The sequence below is a fragment of the Mangifera indica genome, chromosome 6 (assembly GCF_011075055.1).
Source record: "Mangifera indica cultivar Alphonso chromosome 6, CATAS_Mindica_2.1, whole genome shotgun sequence".
Taxonomy (NCBI): Eukaryota; Viridiplantae; Streptophyta; class Magnoliopsida; order Sapindales; family Anacardiaceae; genus Mangifera; species Mangifera indica.
In genome coordinates, this window is record NC_058142.1 from 8118653 (window position 1) to 8144291 (window position 25639).

General features: G+C 28.0%; 1 protein-coding gene across 2 annotated transcripts; it reads left to right on the forward strand.

Annotated features, from left to right (window-relative positions):
• Window positions 1-6875: 6875 nt before the first annotated feature.
• Window positions 6876-11980, forward strand: LOC123218113 (DEAD-box ATP-dependent RNA helicase 20). Of its 2 annotated transcripts, none has more exons than XM_044639340.1 (10): window positions 6876-7151; window positions 7783-8048; window positions 9015-9194; window positions 9298-9459; window positions 9645-9799; window positions 9955-10047; window positions 10372-10457; window positions 10561-10787; window positions 11067-11297; window positions 11637-11980. In XM_044639340.1, exons 1-10 carry the CDS (start codon window positions 7096-7098, stop codon window positions 11693-11695), a joined length of 1515 nt encoding a protein of 504 aa, XP_044495275.1. In that variant the 5' UTR covers window positions 6876-7095; the 3' UTR covers window positions 11696-11980. The 2 variants fall into 2 exon arrangements, with proteins under 2 accessions (XP_044495275.1, XP_044495276.1); XM_044639341.1 differs by having other exon boundaries at window positions 6879-7151; window positions 7791-8048.
• The last annotated feature ends 13659 nt before the right edge of the window (window positions 11981-25639 follow it).

The window sequence follows — 25639 nt, forward strand, 5'->3', positions numbered from 1 at the left end:
GATTTTATCCCAATAAAAAAAGAGGCTAAAGACTTGTTTTCACCGCTGATATAGTGACGTTCATTTATAAAAAAAAAAAATTAAAAATATATATAATTCGTTATATTTATTCTTTTAAACTTTAAAAATTAATAATTTTACTTCAATCTAAAGTTTTTAAATTTTAAAAAATAATATTTTATCTTAAAATTAGGGTTTTATTCCTCCCCACTCCTCTCACCATCTCTGATAAATAATAACCGGTCTTTCTTCCTCCCAACTATGTCTCTTCCTTTGACAATACCTCTCAATTCGAGGCCCTCTCTTCATGGACGAAATCCAGATATCCTTTGCTTGAATTTTTTGAAGGAGCCTGACGAGGAGACCAAGGCATCGTCGTCGTCATCTATGAGGATACTCATCTAGATGACTCCTTCGTCATCTAGACGATGGGGTCCTCCATTTGGATTTTTCAATCTAGATGAAAGAAATTTAGATTTTTTGATCCAAACAATGTCCAAAGGCTTCAAACCGAGAGGCATCATCGGGAAAAAGAAAGATTGGCTATCATTCGTAGGAGATGGTGGCTGGAGTGGGGAGGAAGAAAACATTAAAAGGGCCTTTGATTCAAAGGGTAGAAAAATTACTCCGATAATTTAACTTTTATTACTTACATTACTTTATTTGGTTAATAAGTAATAAAAGATTTCGGTAATCTTCTATTACTAATGGTGATGTGACAGATAATATAAGAGATAATCTGATTAACACTTTCATCTTAAGTATTAAAATATTACCAAAGTAATTTTGATTTTATTATAACTATATCATTATTTTTTTTAGGTAAAAATCATCTCATTTTCAATTAATACAATAAATAATATAAAAATATTTTAAAATAATTAAACTCAATGACATTTAAGTAAAACAATATACTAGTATTTTTTATTACCTCTAACTAAACATAATAATTATTTATATCTATCCATTTTTTTCAAATTTTATCAAATATAGTAATAATTTATACACAGTCGTTCTTAACGTAATCTATCTTTAAAATAATCTTCTAATTTTAATAATCAAACATTTTTCAAACTAAACAGCCCCTAGGAGAAAACTTTAGGTCCGAGTAAAATTGTTAGTTTTTAAAATTTAGAGGGAAATATTTCAAATTAAATGATGATTTTATCTTTAACTTTAACTAAGTTTTTTAACGAAATTTTATTCATAAATGGGTACTTGGGTTTTCGAAAATTGAAGGGGGTCACTTAGACTTTTACTATGCCTTACGTGGGAACAAGTCTTTTGGCCAAAAAATAATGTGATAATTCTTGAAGATATGGCCAATTTAAGAAGGGAAAAAGACTATTTCCCACCCATTTTTTACCCCATTCTCAAACCTATACCCATAACAGATCAAAAACCACTTTTCCCACTTATGACCAAACTGTCGTACTTTTTTCTGTTAAAGGGAGGGGTAAAATAGTTATTTTACCGTTTATATTAAAAAGGTATAAAGTTTATTACTTTTCACCTTTACCTAACGTTTTTAAACTTTGAAAAGTAACATTTTCACCCTCAAACCTAGGGTTTCCATATTTTTCAAAACGTAACCACCCCCCATAACTTTTAAAAATAACAGTTTTACTCTCGTTCTTTAACTTCATCTTCCAACGTCGTCACCGGCCTCCTCCTTCTCCTGGTGCGACGGCGGTGGTACGAAGAAGAGATCTTCATCTCCCCGTCGCACCATCGTGCGACGAAGAGATCTACCCAGACGATAAAGGACGATGCTTCGTCGCTCATTATGTCATCCAGATATGACGATGAAGCATCGTCCTTTGTCTATTCTTCCAGATCTAAGCGACAAAGGGTTTTCTTTCGTTGTCCTTTGTAGTTAGAGATGGGAGACCGGTGGAATGCGTTGACCGTCGGTGGTGGCCAGAGAAGGAAGCAAACCCTAGGGGTGAAATCTAAACTTTTTAAACTTTGAGGATGGGTTGAGGTGTTAGTTTTTAAAACTTGAAGGAGGGAAAAGGTGAAATTTTAAAGTTTTGAGGTTTATAATTAAAATGACGATTTTATCTCTGTCCCTAACTGAAAAATGGATGACAGTTTGGTTATGGGTAGAAAAAGTGATTTTTGATCTGTCGTGGGTATAGGTTTGAGAATGGGATAAAAAATGAGTGGGAAACAGTCCTTTTCCCATTTAAGAATGGTTACTTCTAAAAATACGTACATCTAAAATTATATATGAAATGGTTGTTCCCGAAATTTGAGTTTTAATATTTTTTTGAAATACAAGGGTAATTAATAAGTCATTTCTTAGGGTGGATAGGAAATAGCCAAATATTGAATATTCCATTGTTGCCAACATATTAGAGGTTCTTTGATTCTTAGTAAACAAAAAAATTTTTGGTAATCTATTTTTTATTACTAATATTATTTTATTTGATTTATCAAAAATAAAATATTACGATAATCTTTTATTACTAATAGTGATATAAAAGGTAATATAAGTGTTAATCTGATTATTACATTTACCTTAGATATTAAAAGATTATCAAAGTAAATTTGATTTTGTAATAATTTTATTCTTACTTATTAATTTTTTAAGACTAAAATACCCTTGATTTTAATTAATATAACAAGTAATATGAATATATTTTAAAATAATTATACCTAAGAACATTTAAGTAAATAATATTTTTTTATTTTTTTATTACCTATAATCAAACACAATAATTTTTTATACTTATTAATTTTTATCAAATATAGTAATAATTTATACTCAATAATCTTTATGGTAATTTTTTTATATTTGATAATAAAATATTACCTGAACCAAATGCATGTAGGGTTTGATGAGTCTACCCTTGTATAAAGTAAATTTGGACTCACTTAACCCATTTGCAAAAATTCATCTGAGACTCTCCAACAAATTTTTCAACAAAAATCCAACCACTCTCAGTGTCTCATGCTCTCTTTTCTCACCTTGTGGTTCTTCTTCACACTATATGAGACAATTGTTGTTTGCAATAGTTGTTATCATTAATGTTGATGTAGATCTAGAAGAATTAAAGTGATTGTAGTGTTCAAAACAAGAAAAATAGTTAATACAAATTTTTTTTACATACATTGTAGAAATCGAATGATAATGTGATGTTAATCGAGATGTTAGGGTCAAAGACTTTTAATGAAGTTGCGATTCTAGGGTTAATTGTGTATTTTGTTGGAATTTATTATTGTATTGTTGAGTTACTTGTGAATGGGATTGTCAATGAAAGGAGTAAGAGTCAAAGATAGAGCCAATTGGACAAGATTTCAATGTTTTCAACAACTAATGCTTTTTACCTAGTTTGAAAACCAATGAAGGTAAGGGGTTATATGTAATTTTAACTTATTGTTTTGGGGGCCTTATATATACATATTAAAATATGCATAATACACTAAGAAGCAATTGAAACTTTAAATAAGCGATGTGGCCCTTGTGGGGGTTCTATGTAATTTTTACCTAGAGTAATATACCAAGGGGTACTTGAATATTTACGAAGTGTTGTGGGGTTATATGTAATTTTCAAAAAAATTATACCTTAAAGATGTTATTGAAATTTTATTAAGCATTATGGGGGTTATAATAATTTCACCAGAAGTAGTATACTATCGATATATTTGGTTTGGATAATATTTTATTATCAAAATTGAAAGATTAATATTATTATATCTGATAAAATTTGATAAGTATAAATAATTATTGTGTTCAGTTAAAAATAATAAAATATTACTAACATATTATTTTACTTAAATGTCTTTAAGAATAATTATTCTAAAATATTTTTTATGTTACTGATTATATTAATTAAAAATAAGGTTAATTGTGTCCTAAAAAATATTAAATAAAAATATAATTATAATAAAGTCAAAATTATTTTGATAATTTTTTAATATTTAAGATAAATGTTATAATTAAATTATCTTTTATATTACCTGTTATATTACTATTAGTAATAGAAGATGGCTGAAATTTTTTATTATTTTAAAATTAAATAAAATAATATAAATAATAAAAATTATCAAAATAATTTTACCTTTCCTTAAGGAGGTAATTAAAATTTTACTAAGCATCGTTGGTGTTATATTATATGTAATATTTGCAATTCACTAAAGGGGTGATTGAAACACTAGCATAATATGTTAAGGGGGTAATTGATAATTTTTACATAGCATAGTAGATATGTAGCATAATATCGATATTAATACTCTTTATAAATGCATTTAATAGCAACTATACTAGATTGTATCAAATAATACAATACACAAAAGTTCAAATTTGGACCCCACAAGAACTAATTGATCAAAGTATTGGAATTATGTAATTACCTATCACAAATTAAACCTATAAAAAAAATAGTGAATTAAATTATTTAACTACTAAATCAAATTAAAACAACTTAAACTATTCAAGGCTTTGTTATTTCATACGCAAATAATGGTTTTGAATCACTAAGACAAATGTGTTAACCTAACTATATAATGTAAGTTATAGATTTCTTGTAAATTATTTTACTTAAATGCTTTTGAATATAATTATTTTTAAATATTTTTTATATTATTTGTTATATTAATTAAAAATAAATTTATTTTTATCTTAAAAAATTAATAAATAATAAAATAATTATAATAAAATCAAGATTACCTTGGTAATTTTTTTATATATAAGGTAAATATGGTAATCATGTTACTATATATATTACCTATCACGTCAGTATTTATAATAAAAAATTACTGTAATATTTTATTACTGGCAAATCAAACAAGGTAATATAAGTAATAAAAGATAGATTACCAAGGTAATTTTTAAAACACTCTAACCAAACGACCCTTTTATAGTTTTCTCGCAAATCTACAAGGTTCCCACTCATCCACACAAAGGAACTAAGACACCAATAACAATAATGGTGTTCGGAATGTTGCGTAGGTGTTAACCTATGAAATTGGGTGAGTGATTAAATGAATTGGTTGTGATTAAAAGCATGTTGGAAATATATAAGTCCTATAAAGGCATCCTATAAAAGGTTTTATGGTATCTATGTTTGTGATATAGTTGTATAATGTTAGAATTTTAAATATTAGTTTCGTTGCCTCTTAATGTATTGTAATGCCATAAACCCTAATAGGTGTTGAGACTAAAAATGTTTTCTAAATGACTGAGTTTAATTAAGAATTTTACATTATCAAAACTTAAAGTTTGAAAATATACACCAAATAACTAAGTTTAATGGGGATTAAGTATGAGAATGAAACATGATAAGTATTAAATGTATAAGACTAAGTCTTTCTATTATGAAATGACTCACTCGCTCACTTTCCTTATTGTTTTATGAGTAACAAGAAAAGATGATAATTGCATTGGACAAGTCACAATAAAACTATATATATATATATATATATAACATTACTCAGATATTAATAAAATTACATTCTTCCATCATTGTTTTACTCTAGGATGATAGAACTATAACGAGAGAATCAATGTGTAACACTGATCATGAAAAACCTATGTGTACACATGATAATCATTCTAGAAACATTCATACTCTATGTATTACTCTAAACTATGACACAAATAATGCTACTTGGAGTATCATAGTGTTGAACGATTCTTTTAAAAGATAGTGGTAAATCTCACGTGTCAATATTGTTGATTAACAATCTAATACAATACATGAGCGCATGTTGAATAGATATGTTTGTCAAACTAACTTGCTAAGAAGATTCTATATTAATGATAATTTTAATGTCTATAAAACATATCTTTTAACAAAAAATAGTATATGTGATCAATAATTTTTTGACTTAAGAGTATCAGATTGTTTTGTACAACAATCGATATAACATAATTTTCTTTCATTAATGTCAAATAACCACAAAATAGTTTAGATGTTATCTAGAGTATCAGGGTTTAAAAATTATTGCCACATTTAGTAGATAAATATCATTTATACCTGTAAGTATTTCTTCGATCAAATGATTATGTATTGCACGCGGTTTGATAAAATGAAAATTCTCACTTTCAAATTTCAAAAAATCAAATTCTCACGTATTATTCATTTTTGTTAATAAATTTGTATCTTTAAAAATGACTATTTTGCCCTTTTAAAAAGTTACAAAACAATCATTAACACTTAATATAAATATTAAATTATTAATATATTCGTACCAGTTATCTTTTAAATTTCTAAAAAATATCAAAATTCAAACAAACTTTAAAATATTGTATTTTAGTTAATTTATAAAGGACATAAATATTATTTTTAAAACTATTGATAGATATATTAAAATTTAAAAAAAATTGAAAACCCTCAGGAAAGTTGTCATTAATTTCTTTAATATTTTTAAAATTACAATTTGACCTCCAAAAATTTTGAAAAGGGCAATAAAAAAAAGGAGGAAATGAAAAATAAAAATAACAAAGAGAAAAATAAAAATATATGTAAAATGATTTTTCTATCCTTTTACTTAATATAATTCATTAACAGAAGTGGATAATAAGTAAAAATTTTGCTTTCTGAAGCTTATAGGGTGGAAAATGATTATTTCAAAAAACCTTTGGTGAGAACTAGTCTTTTGGCCTATTTTCTATTATTACATAAATATTTGTAACAATAAATTATATACACCATTTATATATATAAATAATAATATGTTATTTTATAATTAACGTTAATTTATTTTTATTTTTTAACGCTCTAAATAAATAATGAGGCGGGGCTAATATTACGCTAATTGTAAACTCTACTTCCAATAATATCAACTAACCCGGTAACCCCTCCGGTTTCATTTTTAAAAGGATTACCATTTAACACTTGTCCACTTTTCACTGGACCGTCTTATCGGCTTGTGCAACGAACAGCAGGCACCCTAAAACGGCGACTTCGCCCCCTTCTTCCTCCCGCATTGATTGCTTTCACTTCTTCACTCTCACAGAGCTCTCTTTCGGAACCAACTCTACACTCAAAAGGCATATATAAATCAAAAGCAGATTTGTTTTTTGGGTTTTTGATTAATTACAGCTGATAATTTCTCTAGGTTAGCGCAAACTCAGAGAGACACGTCATGAGCCGCTACGATAGCCGCTCGTCGGACCCCAGCTCATATCGTGACCGTCGAAGGTATGCCTCTTATTTTATCTCTTTCGCTGTTGTTTTATATGTTTTTTTTTAGGTAAATATAGGTTTTTGTTGGGTTTTTAGGTCTAAGAATGTACACAGAGTGAACACAATTGAATGTTGCATTAGTTTCGGTGGATTTGATGTGAATTTGGTTAATTTTGTTGAAATATTAGTTTTTTATTGCTGTTTGTCCATCAAGGAAATATTTTGTAGAACTAGAGTTTGGATAAGTGTAGGAGTATTTGTAATGTGGTTCGAGTGCTTTATGTTAAAAATATAATTTACGAAAGCAGTTTTGAGAGCTTTCTGCGAAAGTATCTATCCAGTGATATGTTCAGAAATAGTTCAAGTGCTTTTCTTATTTAAAACATGCTTCTCGGGAAATCTCATCAGGTGCATTTTTAATCTGAAAGAGCAGTTAAAGCTAAGCATTACAAAATTGTCCATTATGGAGGATGAATTAATTGAAACGAATTTATGTTGTATGTTATCTTAATTGCCTTTGGCAAAACTCGGAATAGTGGGGATACAAATCTTGATTAAAATTACGAGAATGTTGCCTTTGTTAAGCTTTAGAGACCAATTCGTTTATGGTTTTCATTTGTTGTTTGTGAATGTTGTGTTTTTTTAGTGATTCAGGGTTTGGTGGCTCTTCGGGCTATGGCAGCTCAGTGCGGTCCTCTTCAAGCAGGAGCGAGCATAATAGTGCTGAGCCACCAAGGAAGTTAGATTTGGATGGATTGACTCCTTTTGAGAAGAACTTCTTTGTCGAGTCATCATCAGTGGCTGCAATGTCACAGAGTGAGGTGGAGGAGTATCGACAACAGAGGGAAATTACAGTTGAAGGCCGTGATGTGCCAAAGCCTGTCAAGAGTTTCCGTGACATGGGGTTTCCAGGTACCTTTTGTTTGATTTTGAGATTTTCTTATGTGTATCTTTTTTTTCTTTGTTTATGCATATGTTAGAAAGTATTGTGCGGGAGAGGCTTCAATAATGATTGTATCTGCAAATTGTTTACAAAATAAGTGGGAAGTTAAAATTTGCTGCCATGTTTTTTCATGGCATGAGCTCTGATTCGGTTGTCTGTTTACTCTATAAGCAAACACACTAGGTTGCTATTTATTCATTTGTAAATTTGTTTGGGACCCAACACAAATATTATTAATATTAAATAAAATAACAATAAGAGGTGTCAACTCTCCCCAAAGGTCGTAGCCTCCCTATTAGTCAAAGGTTGTCCAAAATACCAAAGTAACAATACTTTTCTCTTCCTTCAATCAATCACCTCTATGTATTCTATCAATATCTAACTTTCAAATCCAAATAATATTCAAATCAAATGTTTTATCCTAATATCAAATATCATATCCTAATCTCAAAGATCTTATCCTAATTAAATATTTTTATCCAAATCATATATTGTTTTAATTAATTATTATTATTATTGAATCCTAACAAAATGCAAACAGTGATGCATGTGACTGGTACATGTTACACGAGTAGTAGTTCAAGTGCACTTTTTCACACCTTTGATGAACAGAATACAGTTGATTCCTTGTTTATAAATTCGAAGTTATGCCTTTGTTAGCAGTAGTTATTAATGGAAATTTTCACTTGTAGTGTCTTCTGGGCATTCCATTGATAAAAGAGTATTTCTAATATCTGACTGCAACATTATACGTGATCTGTATTTCATAGTTTATAAAAATAAAATCATTACTCCAAGGCATATTATGGTTAAGTTTTCATTAATCTATCATAATAGAAGAAGTTAGTTAACTTTAATTGTTGAAAAGTTTCTCTATCAAATAAAAGAATATTTTCTTAAAGGCTGTTCATTTGAGTGCACCTACATGGCTGCAGATTATGTTATGCAAGAAATTACTAAAGCTGGCTTTGTTGAGCCAACAGCCATACAATCTCAAGGATGGCCTATGGCTTTGAAGGGTCGTGATCTTATTGGAATTGCTGAAACAGGCTCTGGAAAGACGCTTGCCTATCTTTTACCCGCAATTGTTCATGTTAATGCCCAGCCATTTTTAGGTAAGCTTGTATCTGAGATGGCAAGTATCTTGAATGCTTTATTTCCTTTCATGTTTTGTTCATTAGGTAGGCATAAATGTGGTTATTTTCCCTATATTTTCAGCTCCAGGAGATGGCCCTATTGTGCTAGTTTTAGCTCCAACTCGTGAACTTGCTGTTCAGATTCAACAAGAAGCTACTAAATTTGGTGCATCATCACGGATTAAAAGTACATGCATCTACGGAGGGGTTCCTAAGGGACCTCAAGTGCGTGATCTCCAGAAAGGTAGGTGACCTCTTCATTGTATTTAGGTTGCAACTTTCTTGCATTATATCCCTTAATACATTCTAATTCAGTTAAAGCTGACTTATTAAAATTTCATGTATGAGTTATTGTCTTTTGTAGTTCTTCTACTTGATGGGATGTTTGTGGGGTGTTGATACCATTATTATATTGATTTTTGGGTTCAGGTGTTGAAATTGTCATTGCTACTCCTGGGAGGTTGATTGATATGTTGGAGTCACACAATACAAATTTGCGAAGAGTAACTTACCTTGTCTTGGATGAGGCTGATCGGATGCTGGACATGGGGTTTGAGCCTCAAATACGGAAGATTGTTTCTCAGGTTTTGTCTTTTTCATCCTAAGATTTTCTTCCCTATATTTATCTAAGTATGTTGTGATGTCTGTCATGGACATATATTCCGCTCTTATTCATCTATTTTCCCTTGCCTATCCTCTTTTTGGTATGGATATTAATCTTATGTTTCCCTCTGCACAGATCCGCCCTGATCGTCAAACATTATATTGGAGTGCCACTTGGCCTAAGGAGGTTGAGCAACTTGCTAGGCAGTTCCTTTACAACCCATACAAAGTAAGATACGTTACAACTCTAGTAGTATTCAATGGGCAACTCTAGTAGTATGTAATGGGCTTCTGTTTTTTGGAAACATCTTCTGTTAAATTGTTTTCAATTTATATTTCAACATCAATGCACTTTCAATCATGATATACCATCTGTATTGTTATTGGGCTTTTAGTTTTAAGGTATTTAGGCCTTTTTAAAGAGATAATGTTCTTGTCTATTTCTACATGATCTTGTTGAGTGGTGATTATTCTTCACAACTGTTGCTTTTTTGGAATTCCGCTCAATTGTTGGCAAAGAGCACTTATTTGTCTTTCCGTTGGCATACCTCAGGTGATTATTGGTTCACAGGATTTAAAAGCTAACCATGCAATTCGCCAGCATGTTGATATTGTTTCTGAGAGCCAGAAATATAACAAGTACTGTGCCCTTGATCTTGTTCTTAATGGATTTTTCTCCTTTCATCACTTGTACATCACAGGGGGCTTTTTTTAATTCTGAATGATCTATCTTGTACTCTAGATTGGTAAAGCTGCTGGAGGACATCATGGATGGTAGCCGAATACTGATTTTCATGGATACTAAGAAAGGTTGTGACCAAATTACCCGGCAGCTTCGCATGGATGGATGGCCTGCTCTCTCAATTCATGGAGATAAAAGTCAAGCAGAAAGGGATTGGGTCCTCTCAGAGTTTAAAGCTGGGAAGAGTCCAATAATGACTGCAACAGATGTTGCAGCTCGTGGTTTAGGTATTTACTATCTATCAACGTTATGCTACTGTATGTTGGTTCTTTATCTTACTATTGGACCCTTATTTTTAACTTGACTATGAAGTTGTGTTAACAACCAACAAAAAACTTAGCATCTTCATCTTTTGTGCCATTGTTCAAGCCTTCTTGTGTCTTATTGGATGGCTTCCACATATTTCTCAACCAGTCCAGTAAAACTAGGCTTCACTGGTTCTTTGTGTGTACTCTTGGGTGACCAGCTTTAACATTCGCATTCCTCATTGTTCTGGTCTGCGGCAGATGTCAAGGATGTAAAATATGTGATAAATTATGACTTTCCGGGATCTCTTGAGGATTATGTTCATCGCATTGGTCGAACTGGAAGAGCTGGGGCAAAGGGGACAGCATACACTTTCTTCACAGCAGCAAATGCTAGATTTGCTAAGGAACTGATTACCATACTCCAAGAGGCTGGACAGAAGGTCAGTCCTGAATTGGCAGCTATGGGTCGTGGCCCACCTCCTCTGTCAGGTCAGTTGATGAGTGAATTTATTGTTACAATGCATGTGTAATCAATATAGGTTGAATTTTTTTTAGTGATTTTCGATGAACTTGAAGTATAAACCCAACTAGATTGGCATTATGCATGTTTAAGTAATCAAATGAGTTTACAGTGCTTTAATTTTTGCTCCCTATGTGATAGCGGATGTTCTCTTTTGTGGCTTAATTTGAGGGGAAAGATTTTTGTTGTATAATCATGGATGATTAGTGCAATACATGAAATGGTCACTTTTGACACTTGTGTGATTTTTGCCTATGCTTTCCTAGCTAATAAACTCTTCTTCTTTGTTATGTTCTTTATGAAAGCAGGGCATGGGGGTTACCGAGACCGTGGGAGAGGTTACAGTGGTGGTCGCTCATGGAACTAAATTTCTTAAGAGGGCCTGTGAGTTTGGTTACCAACATAAAAAAAAATCGTGGCCATCACAGCATGCAGATGGGGGAAAACTTGTATGTTTAGAGGATAGATTTTAGATGATATTATTCCTAATATTTGAGGATTTGTTTTTTCCCAATTACTGTTTTATTGGAACCAATGCCTTGTAGAATCAGAGGCCAGATTCTGTAAAATATATAAACCGTCAAACTCTCTGTACACAAGTGGTGAAAGACCATTTTTGTTTCATCAAAGAATCTTGACTTTTGTTATCAAACTATTTTCTTGGGTTCTATTTGTTGCCATGGGGATTTTCTCTTTATAAAATGGAATGCATCACAGAAAAGAAAAACGGTAGGTGAGGAGTTGGGGTATATTCACACAAAATATGAGGTTCAATTTTGCATTGATAGTTATTAGTTGGTATATTGATGGCAGATATGCTAAACCCATTTAATATTTTGGACCAAACACTTTTGGGCCTAAAGCAATTGCTATGAAGGTAAGCTACAAAATTTGTGATGTGAGACCAATTAGAAGGGATTTTCCAATATTTTAAATTGCTTTCAAAGAGTGCAAAGTATTTTTCAAATCAGAAATTGTTTTTTTTTCAATTCAATCAGGAAAAATGACTTTAATATTCTCTAGAGAAACACTTATGGGTTATTGCTATTGAAAGCACATTAGGAGCTACTAGTTTGAAGCTCTTTTGATACCCAAAAAAATGGGGAGTTGCTTGCAAAATTTCAGTCCACTAACATCTTTAACAAAATGGGTGATAATAGAAAAAGCAAAATAATAGCTCAAAATATGTCACACAAAAAAGGTTGTTTTATCATGTAGGACCAATTGTGTCTTGGAGTTTTGGATATGGCTCCCATTAAGCACCTTATTGAATATGTGGCAATCCAGTCCCTAAATTAAGATAAGTGAAACCCTTCTCTTTCTATCTATCTATTTGCACTTGGCAAGCTTGTGGGCAATTTTATAATGTCAAACTAATTCAATTTAACTGCTTATTGAATTAGGCTACTTCTTTTGATTTCATTAAAACTCTATTAACAATGACTATTATTAATAACTTATAATTCTATAATTAAGTTATTTTAAATTAATAATAAAATAATATCAAATTATATGATAACACGTATTTTCATTTATATGTAAAAAAGAATTTCATGTTTGTCTTCTTTAGCCATAAAAACATAACAAAACTAATTGTTATCATATACTTTTATGTTAAAAAAGGGGCAAGCAAGGTTGTTAGCTATCTCTTTCTTTTATTCTCAAACAAAACAACAAAATAACAAAATGAGTGGTAATAGTATTAAAAAAGCACAAAGTACTAAGCAAATCCATAAAAAAAAGTGATGAGAGGAAATGGATAAGGTGAGGTGTCATACTCATCCTCCACATGAAGCTTGTTCTAATGAAATTATTTCACAGTTACAAGCAATATCAATCATTCATGTGGGTTTATCCATTTTTCAGTAAATTTCTGTGCAGAATACAATATTTTTTAGATTTTAATTCATGGTTAATCAGTATTCATTGTGTTATAAAATCTGTAAAAGTTTAAGAAAGTTTGAATCTAAAGTCACTCTCTTAATTATAAAGAACTGTCTTCTTGTGATCTTGAAAGGGATGCTCTTTGCAGAGATTGAAAGGTACCCAAGGTAATCTAACAAACGAGAGCTTGGACCCATGTTAGTTATAGTGGTCCAAGAGGAAAAGGGCACCCTAATTTGCCTCCCTAAGTTGCTTCAAAGATGTTCAAGTGGAGTCCTAGTAAGGACCCTTTTGCAGGCAAATTTGTACTTGATGCTACATTGATTGTATCCTTGACCAAAAGAGGGAGAGGTGTGTGGATGAGGCAATGGGTGGACCCAAAGGGCTCTTGTGTCCTTTACGTAGGTGCAACCATGTTAAGAACATGGGTTTGGTCCCATCCCAACCAGCATCAGCATTAGAGATACCTTGATGCCAGATAAATTTGGTCTTACAAGTTGAAAGGCAAACCTTAGTGTTTTTTTGTATAAGCATGTGTTTGTTAATTTTTGTGGTAGTAGCAGGTGAACAAATCATTCATCATGGCCTCAAGTGGCAATAAATGGATCTCACACAACTACCCTTGCGTTGGGGGAACTCAAAACATATCTTATTAGCTAAAACAAACTCTCGTATAAATTATTTGATTAATAATTTATTTAATTAATAATTTATTTAATTTTAATTATCTAATTAAATATTTAAATAAAAAATTATCATACGATTGGATGAGTTTAAATTAAAAATAAAATAATATTCAATCAATTAAATATATATAACATTACTCTATATTTATTGTCAAAACTAATACTTTTTTAAGGTAATAAACTTGTTTAAAAATAAAGATTGGTGGAATATCTTGATCATAAATTAAGATACTTTATGTTGTTAGTTAAGTTGTCAAAATTTACGGATTTTACGAAGTTTAAGATTTATTATAAAGGCTTAAATTGTACATTTTTATGAAATCAATAAATAAACGATGTTGATGAAATTGATACCAACTCAATATGAGCCATGAATTAATGATAATATAAATGAAAATTGAATTAAATGATGAATTGGGATTGGTTGAATTGAAATTAAAGAATGTTACAATAATTGAATTGATATTAATTTGATAAGGACATGAAATGATGATAATGAAACCCAGAAGAATCCAAACAAAAGTTTATGCATGAAAGCTGAGAATAGAAGACATGAAAGAGAAGAACAGTTTGATTTGAAGACAATCACAAAATAATCCCTATTGTTAGTGATAAATTATCAATTTAAGTTTGGTAGGAAACCAAAAGGAAAAAGGCCTTTACCCAACACTTAAGAAAGTAATTAGTTAGTGAAGAAAATCATTATTAAATTCATTAAATAGCCCTGTAAAACTTGTTTACAAGTCAATAATTTCAGGTTTGTTAGGTATTTTTCGGTAGAATGAATAATGACTCTCTCAAATTTGGACACTTCTTCTTGTTGATCTTCCACTCAAAGGAAAAAAAAAGTGATAAAAGATTTCTTTCTTAAACATAAAACAATAAAATTATACGTACTTATTTTTAGAATATAAATTAATACATATTTATATGTGTCATCTTATGATTAGAGAATTTTGAGTTAAAAATAAAGTAATACTCAATCATGTGATAACACAAATAAGTATGTACGTATTTATATCCTCAAAATAGATACACATAATATTTCTCAATATCAAATGGGTTCGTTTTTCTAAAGCAAAATAAATTTGGGTATTCGATTTCATATAAATATATATATATAAAGAAAGAGTAATTGAAATTTTGATAATTAAAATGACCCACAAATTATCACTTTTAGAACCCACAAATTCTCTTGAAAAACTCCACTATTGCAATGGATAATTGAAGATGGATCCAAAAAAAAAATCAAAAAGCTAAAATATCAACATTTTTTTTAATTTCAAAAAATAAAAAACCATTTTTATTTTTTAAAAAATTGATGAATTTGTGAATCATTTAAAATTGCATGAATTATGATAAGTATCCAATGGATTGGAGAGAATAAGATAAGGAAGATGAAAATTGAAAGGTGGTGACAAGTGACAACAATGGCTAGCCAGCCAACATATGTGTGTGTATGTGTGTGGCTTACTCATCCACATCATACACAAATAAAATGCCTTCTCCACATTTCATCTCTTTCTCTTTTTGCTATTACATCCAATTAATTTTGGTATCTTTTTATATGGTCCTGCTTTTTTTTATTTTTTTTTGCTGACGTGTTATTTTCTTTTTTTTGGATTGGATAAAATAGTTCCACTTTCTTTGCTCATGTGTCATCTTTATCTTATATTTTTAGTCCATTTTACATGGGAAATAATTAATTTTTAATATATATATATATATATATATATATATGGCCTCATAAGACAGAAAATAAATATTATTTGAAATTTCTTAAAAATAAAGAAATTATTAATTGAATAAGAAGCAGAGCGTTTTAATTATAGAAATTGGATTCTAGGCCCAAGTGAGTCCAAAAGAGCGAGGAGATTGGCCCATGAAGCAGGACAGGTTATAAAGGCAGCCAGCTGCAACTGTCGGTGACAAAATAAATTTTAACTGTCCAATGGGATTCAAAGTTTCAAACAAAGGACCCACCAACATTAGAGGCAGAGAATTAAGAAGAAAAAATTGTCAGCATGATGTGATTAAAAAGTGAGACTGAAGATTGAGGATGTTGGTGTTGGAGATTCATTCGGATTTTCTCGAGAAAGTGCTGGAAAATTTTGACCCAATTTTCTCTCTTTCTTCCCTTTCTTCTTAGGCTTCGATTTATGAGAATTTTCATTCTATAGGTTTTTATAAATAATTTTAATTTATCGAAACTTACAAATTCAGAGACAGATTTAACATTTTACTTTATGGTAACATCCAATAATATAAATTAAATAAATAATTATATATAATTTTTGAAGATGTCGGTGATAATATGAATAGATTGAGACATGACATGAAGGGCATTAATATAAATAAATAAATAAATAAATATATTAATATATATATTAACCAAAGTTTGTCCTCATCTATGGCTTTATTGCCCATTGACAAAGAGAAAAAAACAGAATCAACACCCAAATATAAAATTTTAATTTTAATTATATTAATAATATATTATTATATAATTAAATATTATTTTATTTTTAATTTAAAATTATCTAATCATATAATTAAATTATATATATAATTTTATTAATTAAATATATATATTAAATAATTATTTTATTAAATAATTCCTTTTAAATAAAAGGATGATGTCATATATAAAAAGGCCGATAAGGAAATATGTAATCAACTTGAGTAATATGTATACTTCAAAGCATCCATGATTTAAAGGTGATTGTCCTTGTTGCCGTCTTAGAAAAATATTCCTAAAACATAAAAAAAGGTGAATATATAAAATAATAATAAATATTTTTTAATACATATAATAATATATTATCATTAATATTTGAATTAATAATAATGATAAAAAAATATTTACCCAATTCCACAAAAAAAAAAAAACTCAAATAGATTTAGAACAAATGTATATTTTACATTGTTTATAATGCAATTAAAATTGGTTTTCATATAATAAAAATATTTTTTATTTTCCTTTTTATGGTATTTGGGTATATATAAATGACAAAAAAAAATTCTTTTTGGGACAGAAAATTATACCACATATTACTTTTAAGAGTTATTTTAAGGAAGTACTTTCAAGTACTTACCTTAGAAAAGGAAAAAAAAAAGTCTAATATACCAACTTTAAAAAATAATAATTATATATATATGTATATAAAAATTACACAAATTAATATGATATTGATGTAAACTTGATATGTTAGATATTTTTGACCGATGACATCTGCCATATCAATGTCATATTAGTTTGAATAATTTTTCCGTGTATGAAAATTATATATATAAAATTATTGTTTGAAAAAAAAAAACCCTAAATTTAATTACCAAATTTTCAAATCCCTTTGTGGGTCTTTAAAAATTATTTATTTGGGTCAATGCAAATTAAAATTTCTCAAACTATCTATTAATTGACCTTCTATCATTTGAATTCAATCAATAATCAAAGCAAATATTGAATTTTGAAGCAATAAAATACAATAATTATTATGATCCTTGCTTTGAATATTCACCTTGTCTTAGCCATATTCCAAAACATTAAAATGAAAACAAAAATTCCCACTCAAGTTTGTGGTCAATTTTTCACATTGTAGAAAATGATTAAAACAAGATTGAGTTAGTGGGGATGCTGCAATGCTCTTTCTCCTCTAATAATGTGAAAGGGCTTTTTGACAAATCAATCTTGCTATTATTGTTATAGCTGTGATGAATTGAAAGACCTTAGCTGGCTTTGTCATGTTTTGAAAAGTCTGCCTGTGGAGGTGGCTCAAGAAGTGGGTTCAAGGTGGACAATTCATATAGGCCAAAGGGCTATTTTCCATCAAAGTTTATATGTATTTTTAAAATTACATTCATAAAATTTAAGTAAAATCTCAGTCGAAATTAAGAGTAAAACTATTATTTAATTTTAAAAAATTTAAAAATTAAAGTTTTATTATGTTTATCCCTTTAATTTGAAAACTCACAATTTTTTCCATCAAAAATTTAAAAAATCAATATTTTTCCACCTTGTTGACTCTCTCTCTTAGTTTATCTCTCTCTATCGATCATTTATATATCTAAATTATATATAAAAATGTGTACGTATAGTTTTATTGAATTTATTTAAATGTTTAATCACAACTAATTAATAAACATAATTAAATTTGATTAAAAGAACAAAATATCCCTTTTTAGATGTTTGCTTAATGTTTGGGTTATTTTTTGGTGCAAATCTTGCTACAATTTTTTAGATATTGGATAAATGTATTTGTACAATCAAGATTGAGGGAAAAAAAAATCGGATAATTGATACAAGTACTATCACTTGTCCAGAATACGTATACCTGTTATATGTATACATTTGAAGTATTTTATTGACTAATTATTTATACATTGACTTTGAATTAATGTTAAAAATGTGGATTTTCTTTCAAGTATTTTTATGATCTTTTAATAAACATAAAAATGTCTCCTTTGTTATTGGATCAATGAAATAGATGGAGAACATTTTATGGGGTTTATTTGAAAAACATTCAAAATGCTCGACATGTTTTCTATTTTCCCTTTTGTACTTCTATGAGAAGCACTTTCAACTAATAACACCCTTTTTTTTCCAATAAAATTACGGATAACCATTTTGAATATACAAATAGATACATATATAAATATATAATAATTATATATATATATATATATATATATATATATATATATATATATATATATATATATATATTTATTTATTTATTTATTTACATACTCAAAAATAAATACACGTAGCTCAAATTGGCCATAGCACAACATTAAAAGTTGATTTGGACTACTGAGCAAAATGTTTGCATCAATGTTAGTTAGAGAATTAATTAATAAGATGCTTCTAATCCTTGATTAAATAATGACATTGAGGCCATCATCAGAATACCATTTATTTTGCTCAACAAGTTTTATACACATTTTAATGTGATGATTTGTCCCATTTTCTAAGACAAAAGCCAGCAAAAAGAAACCAATTTAGTTCTTTAAAATTCAATTAAAAAAAAAAAAGAAAAAAATTAACCCATCACATCTTTCCCACAACAAGAATATTAATTAGATTAGTTGGTTGGTTGTTTGTAGGTTAAGCAATTTTGGTTTCATTTGCAGTGACAATTTGTTGTTATTTTTCCTCCCACTTTAAGGGATATTAATTGGACCCGTTTTCATACAACCATAAACCATATAGAAAGATCATACCTATATGGGCAACTCATTCATTTGTTTGGTTATTGGGATGCATCAATCTACGCTTAGGATTGTGTCTTAGTATTTTTATTTTTTATGTTGATTTTATCTAAATTTTATGGGCATCACGCAAAAGCACATTGGATATTTTTGCCCATCTGTCATTCATATTTCGGTGGAAAAGGTATGGTTAATGTATTAGTGAAAAGGGTTTTTTTTTTTTTTAGGTCAAAGCTTAGGTGGTATATGTTAACAAATCTACCAATAAAAATGTTGACCTATCACAATGGTGAGAGTGTCACATTTACAGGTAATGGAAAGAAGAGTGGTTAATGCAGAGCACATGCCTAACCAAAATATTTTGAAATCCATACTTCACTTTTCATATTAAAATAATTTGCCACACGCGTCCACTTGCGCCGTAGAATTACTTCACTATTCCCCTCTTTTGCTTTCAATAAACCAAATCATTCACGTGAAACGACAGTGCTACATCTTTCACTACCATTCACTTCACGCGCTTTTAAGGGTCCCCCGAACTAGAACCCACTTTTAGAGTTAAAATTCGTGTTAAATTTATTTGAATTTATAGTCAAATTTAAATTCAAGTTTTAAAAATATTTAATTTATTAATTTTATAAATTTAAAATTTTTATATAAAATAATATCATTTTAATTCATATACATTAAAACGATGTTATTTTAGTAATGAATTGAGATAAAAACTCAAACGAGTTAAGGTATTTTGAAGCAAACCGAGTTCAAGGTTAGACAAGCTCGAACTTCACTTTGCTCAAATCTAATCTTATTTGTTATTAAAAAGACCCAAATAAAAATTTATATACACATAATACTAAATTTTTTTAAAAATTATTCAAAATCCTAAGAATATAATTATTCATTAATTAAATACAACATTTTTATTTTTATTCATTATATAATATATATTTAAATGTTATCTTTCATGTAATATTAAAACCCATCCCTTCTATAGTGGTTTTTTAAAATCATTTTTTTATTTTTCTATTTTAGCCAAATTTTTTTTTTAATTTTCAAAAAATCATTATTAACAATAAAATGTATTTATTCAATGATATAGCATAGTCTAAATAAATATTATTAAGTAATACAAAAATGATAAAATAGAAAAAAAAAAACCCTCTTATGTTTTCCGCTTTAGGAAAAAAAACGAAGGTTAATTTAGTATAAATTGCATAATACTGGTTTAATTAATTTTTATTAATGGTTATTTTTTAATAAATATATTTTTACATATATAGAATTTAATTTATTTATTGATAATAAAAAGATGGAGGCGCGTGGAAGCAAAGTTAAGGTGATTTGACAAGTTTGCTTTTGTAGTTTGTACACTTGCTCAGAATGTCAAAAAACAACCGAAGACATGTTAAGTTGCCGACGTTTTCACTGTTGAAATCTTTTATAATATTATATGTGTAATATTATTAGTAGATAATGATATATTATTATATAATTTAATATAATTTAATTTTTAATTATTTAATTATGTAATAATATATTATTGTTTGAATATAAAATTATACATAAAAATTATAATAATTTTTTTTTTATAATAGATTCTCTATTTTGAACTAATTAATAAAAGCCACATTACAAATTAATTAATCATATTTTATATAGTGTAACAAGTTTGAGCTCAAGCTCGGCTAAGACCAGCTCGTTTTGGGCTCGAATTCGGCTTGACTTGACTCGTTTTGTATATCGTTTTTAATATATATAGGTCAAAACGACATCGTTTTATATCAAAAATTTTAATTAGAAAATTTGATGAGTAACTCAAGCTCAAACTCAAGTTCGAGCTCAGCTAAGGCCGACTCATTTCAGGCTCGATCGAGCTGACTCAGTTCGAATCCAACCTTAATTATATTTTAGGTTTATCTGTTCATGGAAGTGTTTGGTTAAAGTGAAAAGCAATGATGAAAACTTCTCCTTGCAAGATTTGTATTCCTTATTATAATCCACTTTTCTAAAATCACATGTACCATTCAAGCTTATCATAGATAGACTACACTACAGGCTTTTCCTTTTCTCTCTCAATCAATCTCTAAGAGTATATAATTTTTGTCTTTTCTTTTAAAATAAATAAATATATATATTAATTTTGTATAGAGATCGTAATTGCCCCATACCCACCTCAATCATTGAACATTAAACTATGATTTATCTTGATTCAATTTTGATTCCCTTCTTTACTAACATGTTTAACACCTGGGTCTTAGCTTTGTTCATACATAGTTATTTTATTTAGTGCCCCATTAGGTCATTATTTATATATTAAACATTATACGTAACACTTTTCTTAATATAAGAATATTAATGGTTAGATTCAAGGATCATGAGATAATAAAACTGATAGAATATTAAAATTTTTAGAGAAAAGATCTAGATTTTACGTATATGAAATCTGACTTATTCAATACAATGATTATAGATCTGATCACTATATCTTAAAGTTTATCCGTTTAATCAATTCGGATAAGATTCTTTGAGAATTTTCTAATTTCAGGGGGGTTAGGTGTTTGTAATAATGCATGCAAGTATAATCTTTTATATATATATATATATATATATATATATATATATATATATATATATATATATATATATATATTTGATTGCTTAATTTAAAGGACTTTCAACAGAAATGCCAACAAACATGAAGAAAAAAAAGCATTTTTTTATAAGTTTTTAGATCTCTTTCTCCTCCCGGCAAGTAAACCATCTATTCTTCTTTGATTCTTGAAATTGAAAGTTTTCTTCTTTTCTCTCTGATTGCTCATGAGTTGGCAACAATCATCCGACATTCATGCATCATTTTAATTTTTTTAAATCTTTAATCAGGAAGTTGATGAGAAAAATCTTGATTTTGTTCATATTTAATTTGGAAATTGACATCATAATTCAGTAATAATTTATATATATATTTGAATGCATATTTTCAATCACACAATAAATATTTAATTTATTGACAAAATATTTACTTCTAAGAATAAATTTTTTAATAATAAACCCGAGATAAGTTCATCATTTTGTTATTTTATAGCATTTGTCATGCAATTAGATTGTCTCCTCAATATAACTTACGGATATGCATTTGACAACGATTAACAATCAATAATCAATAAACAGATATCATTCTGGCTCACAACCTATAGGATAAGCTTCGACATCATTTCTTCTTGCTAGAAGCTATAAAACAAGATGTAAGGACCAAATTCTTCGTGATCACAACATGCATCTCAAATTAAATAAGGGTATTCTATTGTAGTAGGAGAATCGTATTCTTTATTTTTGACCACTACAATTGAAGTACAATTATTTTCTTACCATTTTAGGATCATGACGATACTCATTAAGTCATTAAGGTAATATCTTATACTTGTATAAATGTAACTCTCGTTGTTATTCGAACAAGTTCAAATCAAACTTATCTTAAACAAGTTTAAGTACGAATGTGAGTTTAGATTTTAAACGAAAAACAAGTACGAACATGAACCCAACATAGGGTGAGTGAGTCGAGCTCGGCTCGCGAGCCACTTGCTCAAATGAAAAAAAAATTTAACTTGGAACAAATTTATAGTATATATTTTTCATAAAGAATATTATGAATAATCCAAAATTTGATATGAGCCTTAAGTTGAGCTATTGAGCCCGAAATACGAGCCCAACACTGATCAAAGTGAATCTGAGTAAGAATATATAAACTCGAACTAAGTGCGAGCCAATTCCAAAAGCTAAAATTATGAAGCGAGTTAAACACGAACACATATTCAGTGAATTCGGTGAGTCTAAACCCAAACTCGAACCTGAACTCATTGAAAATAAGTCAAAAATGAGTTGGGCTTTGTTTAGACTCAATTCGATTCATATCTAACTCTAATCTAAACTTAGTATATTTTGTATTAGTGCAAACTTTTGTACCGACAATATTAGACAAGAAAATTTATTAATTAGATTAAACAATAAACGCATCCCAACAACCCTGCACAATATAAATTAATAAACCTATAATAATATTACTAAATGGAAGTGCTTTTGACACTTTTTCAAAAGCACTTCCAAAGTTTCTTAAATCATAAGAAACCTCAAATGACATTAGTAGGCAGTAATTTATGACATGCATAATATTTGTTTGATTTGAAGTCTATGTTTCTTGATTCTTGCTTCATTTGCTTTCACTTTTTTGAAAACATTTCCACCAAACATTACCCATTTCGTGTGGATTTAAACATCGGGTAATATTATATTATAATTTTATACGTAAACAACGATGTGTCATTATGTAATTAGATAATTAAAAATTAAAAATAAAATAACACATAATTATACAATTACATATCATTATTTATACATAAAATTATACGTAAAAATTGTATACGTAATTTTATTATTAAACATTGCCCATGCTTCTTATAATAACATTAAATTGGTTAGATCCAAAATGAGGGAATCATTAGCACTTTGGCTTTGGCAGGCTCTCTTTCATTTAATAAATATAAAGAATTATTAAATTTTAAACTTTATATATCTTGAATTTCAAGCAAAATTTAATGTTAGATTAGTGAGCTTCCTTCACAACCATGCCACCAAACCCTTCATTTGATTTCATAAGAGTAGTTTTATATGATTTTTTTTGGCAACATTCTAATAATTAAAAATGACTTGTAATTTTGATGAAGTGAGATTTAAACTATTTGATTCACATAATTGAGAATTTGGTAGGGTTTTTTGGATGATGCCCCATATCCCATATGTTGGTTGGCAAGTTTACAAAGTTTAAACATGGTAATTTAGTAATTAATTATCTTATTATTGAACCAAAATGATTGTCATAATTATTTAAATATAAATATATTTAGAAATAATTTTATTTTAATTTGTATAATTTGTTTTTAGAGATAAAATGTTTACACAAATGGGATAATAATATCTATCTCTTTATTTCAATCCTAATTCTAAGCAATTAGTATGAACAAATACTTGACGCTATGAGATATTTTAAATAATTAGGGGGTGTTTGGTTTGAAAAATATTTTATTATCAAAATTAAAAAATTATTTCAAAAATAGATTACTGATTATAAATTATTACTATATTTAATAAAATTTGATGAAAATATATAAGTATAAATAATTATTGTGTTTGGTTATAATTAAATACCTTGGTAAATAATGATATATTATTTTTGTCTTAAAAAATTAAAAAATAATGATATATTAATAATAAAATCAAAATTATTTCGATAATCTTTTAATAGTTAAGATAAAATTGATACTTAAATTATCGCTTATATTATCTATTATTAATAATAAAATATTACTAAAATATTTTATTATTTATAAACCAAATAAAATAATATAAATAATAAAAATAAATTACCAAATTTATTAATTAAACGCTCTTAACATAATTAAATATAATTTCATTAAATGAAAATACAAATAACAATTGAAAATATAAGCTTATAGGAATCCGGTTATATCATTACAATATTTTTATTCATATATAATAATTAATATTATAAAAATAATTTTTTTAGTCTAAAATAAATAAATTATTTAAAAAAAAGATTTGAATTTAAACCTCCGGACATATTGGTAAAATCCTAATTTAAATTAAAAAAAAAAAGACGGCGATAATTAATTTACAATAAATTACTAACCAAACCCACACGCGTAATTGTAAAAGCCCCATATAAATGTGTAATAATGACATTCAACAAATTTACCTGATAAAAAAAATTCAAGTTCTTACATGTTTTCTCCTTTAACACGCGCCATAATGGAGCGTGGTAACCACCGTCTTTGCCATGCCGACGATGTCGGGGCCGACCGTACGCGGATTGAGTTTCGAATCTTTGTGTTTTTTAAAACTGAAGGAACCGCAACCGCCGTCCCATTTTTTGTCAAACAGCCAATTAATTATTATTTTTATTTATACAAAAACCAAATTTTATTTCTAATGGAATTTCAATTTATTTTAAATTTTAAAAAATGTAATCAAACCATATACAAATAATAAAAAAATTTGGGAAAAAAAATAAAATTTTAAATATTTACAATCAAAAACTTAAAATACTTTCATTTGATATATGGTTTGATTACATTTTTTAAAATTTATTTTTGGGAATAAAAAATAGAAGAAATAAAAAAAATATTTTTCCAAATACTCTTTTTGAAAACATTTAATGTAAAATCAGAAAATAATGATATTTTCCCTTTACTTAGTTCAAGTCCAAGTTTTGGATTTGGATATATATATATATATATATTTTTCATAAAATCACAAATTTTAAATTACCTTGGAAACAAGATTCAAATTCGTGATTAACATTATCCTGTCAATAAAATTATGTATATCTATTTTGAATATATAAATATTTTACTTGATTGAATAATTTTAAATTAAAAATAAGATAATATTAAATTATATAATGACATATATAAACGTATATATATCATTATATATTTAAAATAAATATATATTATTTTATT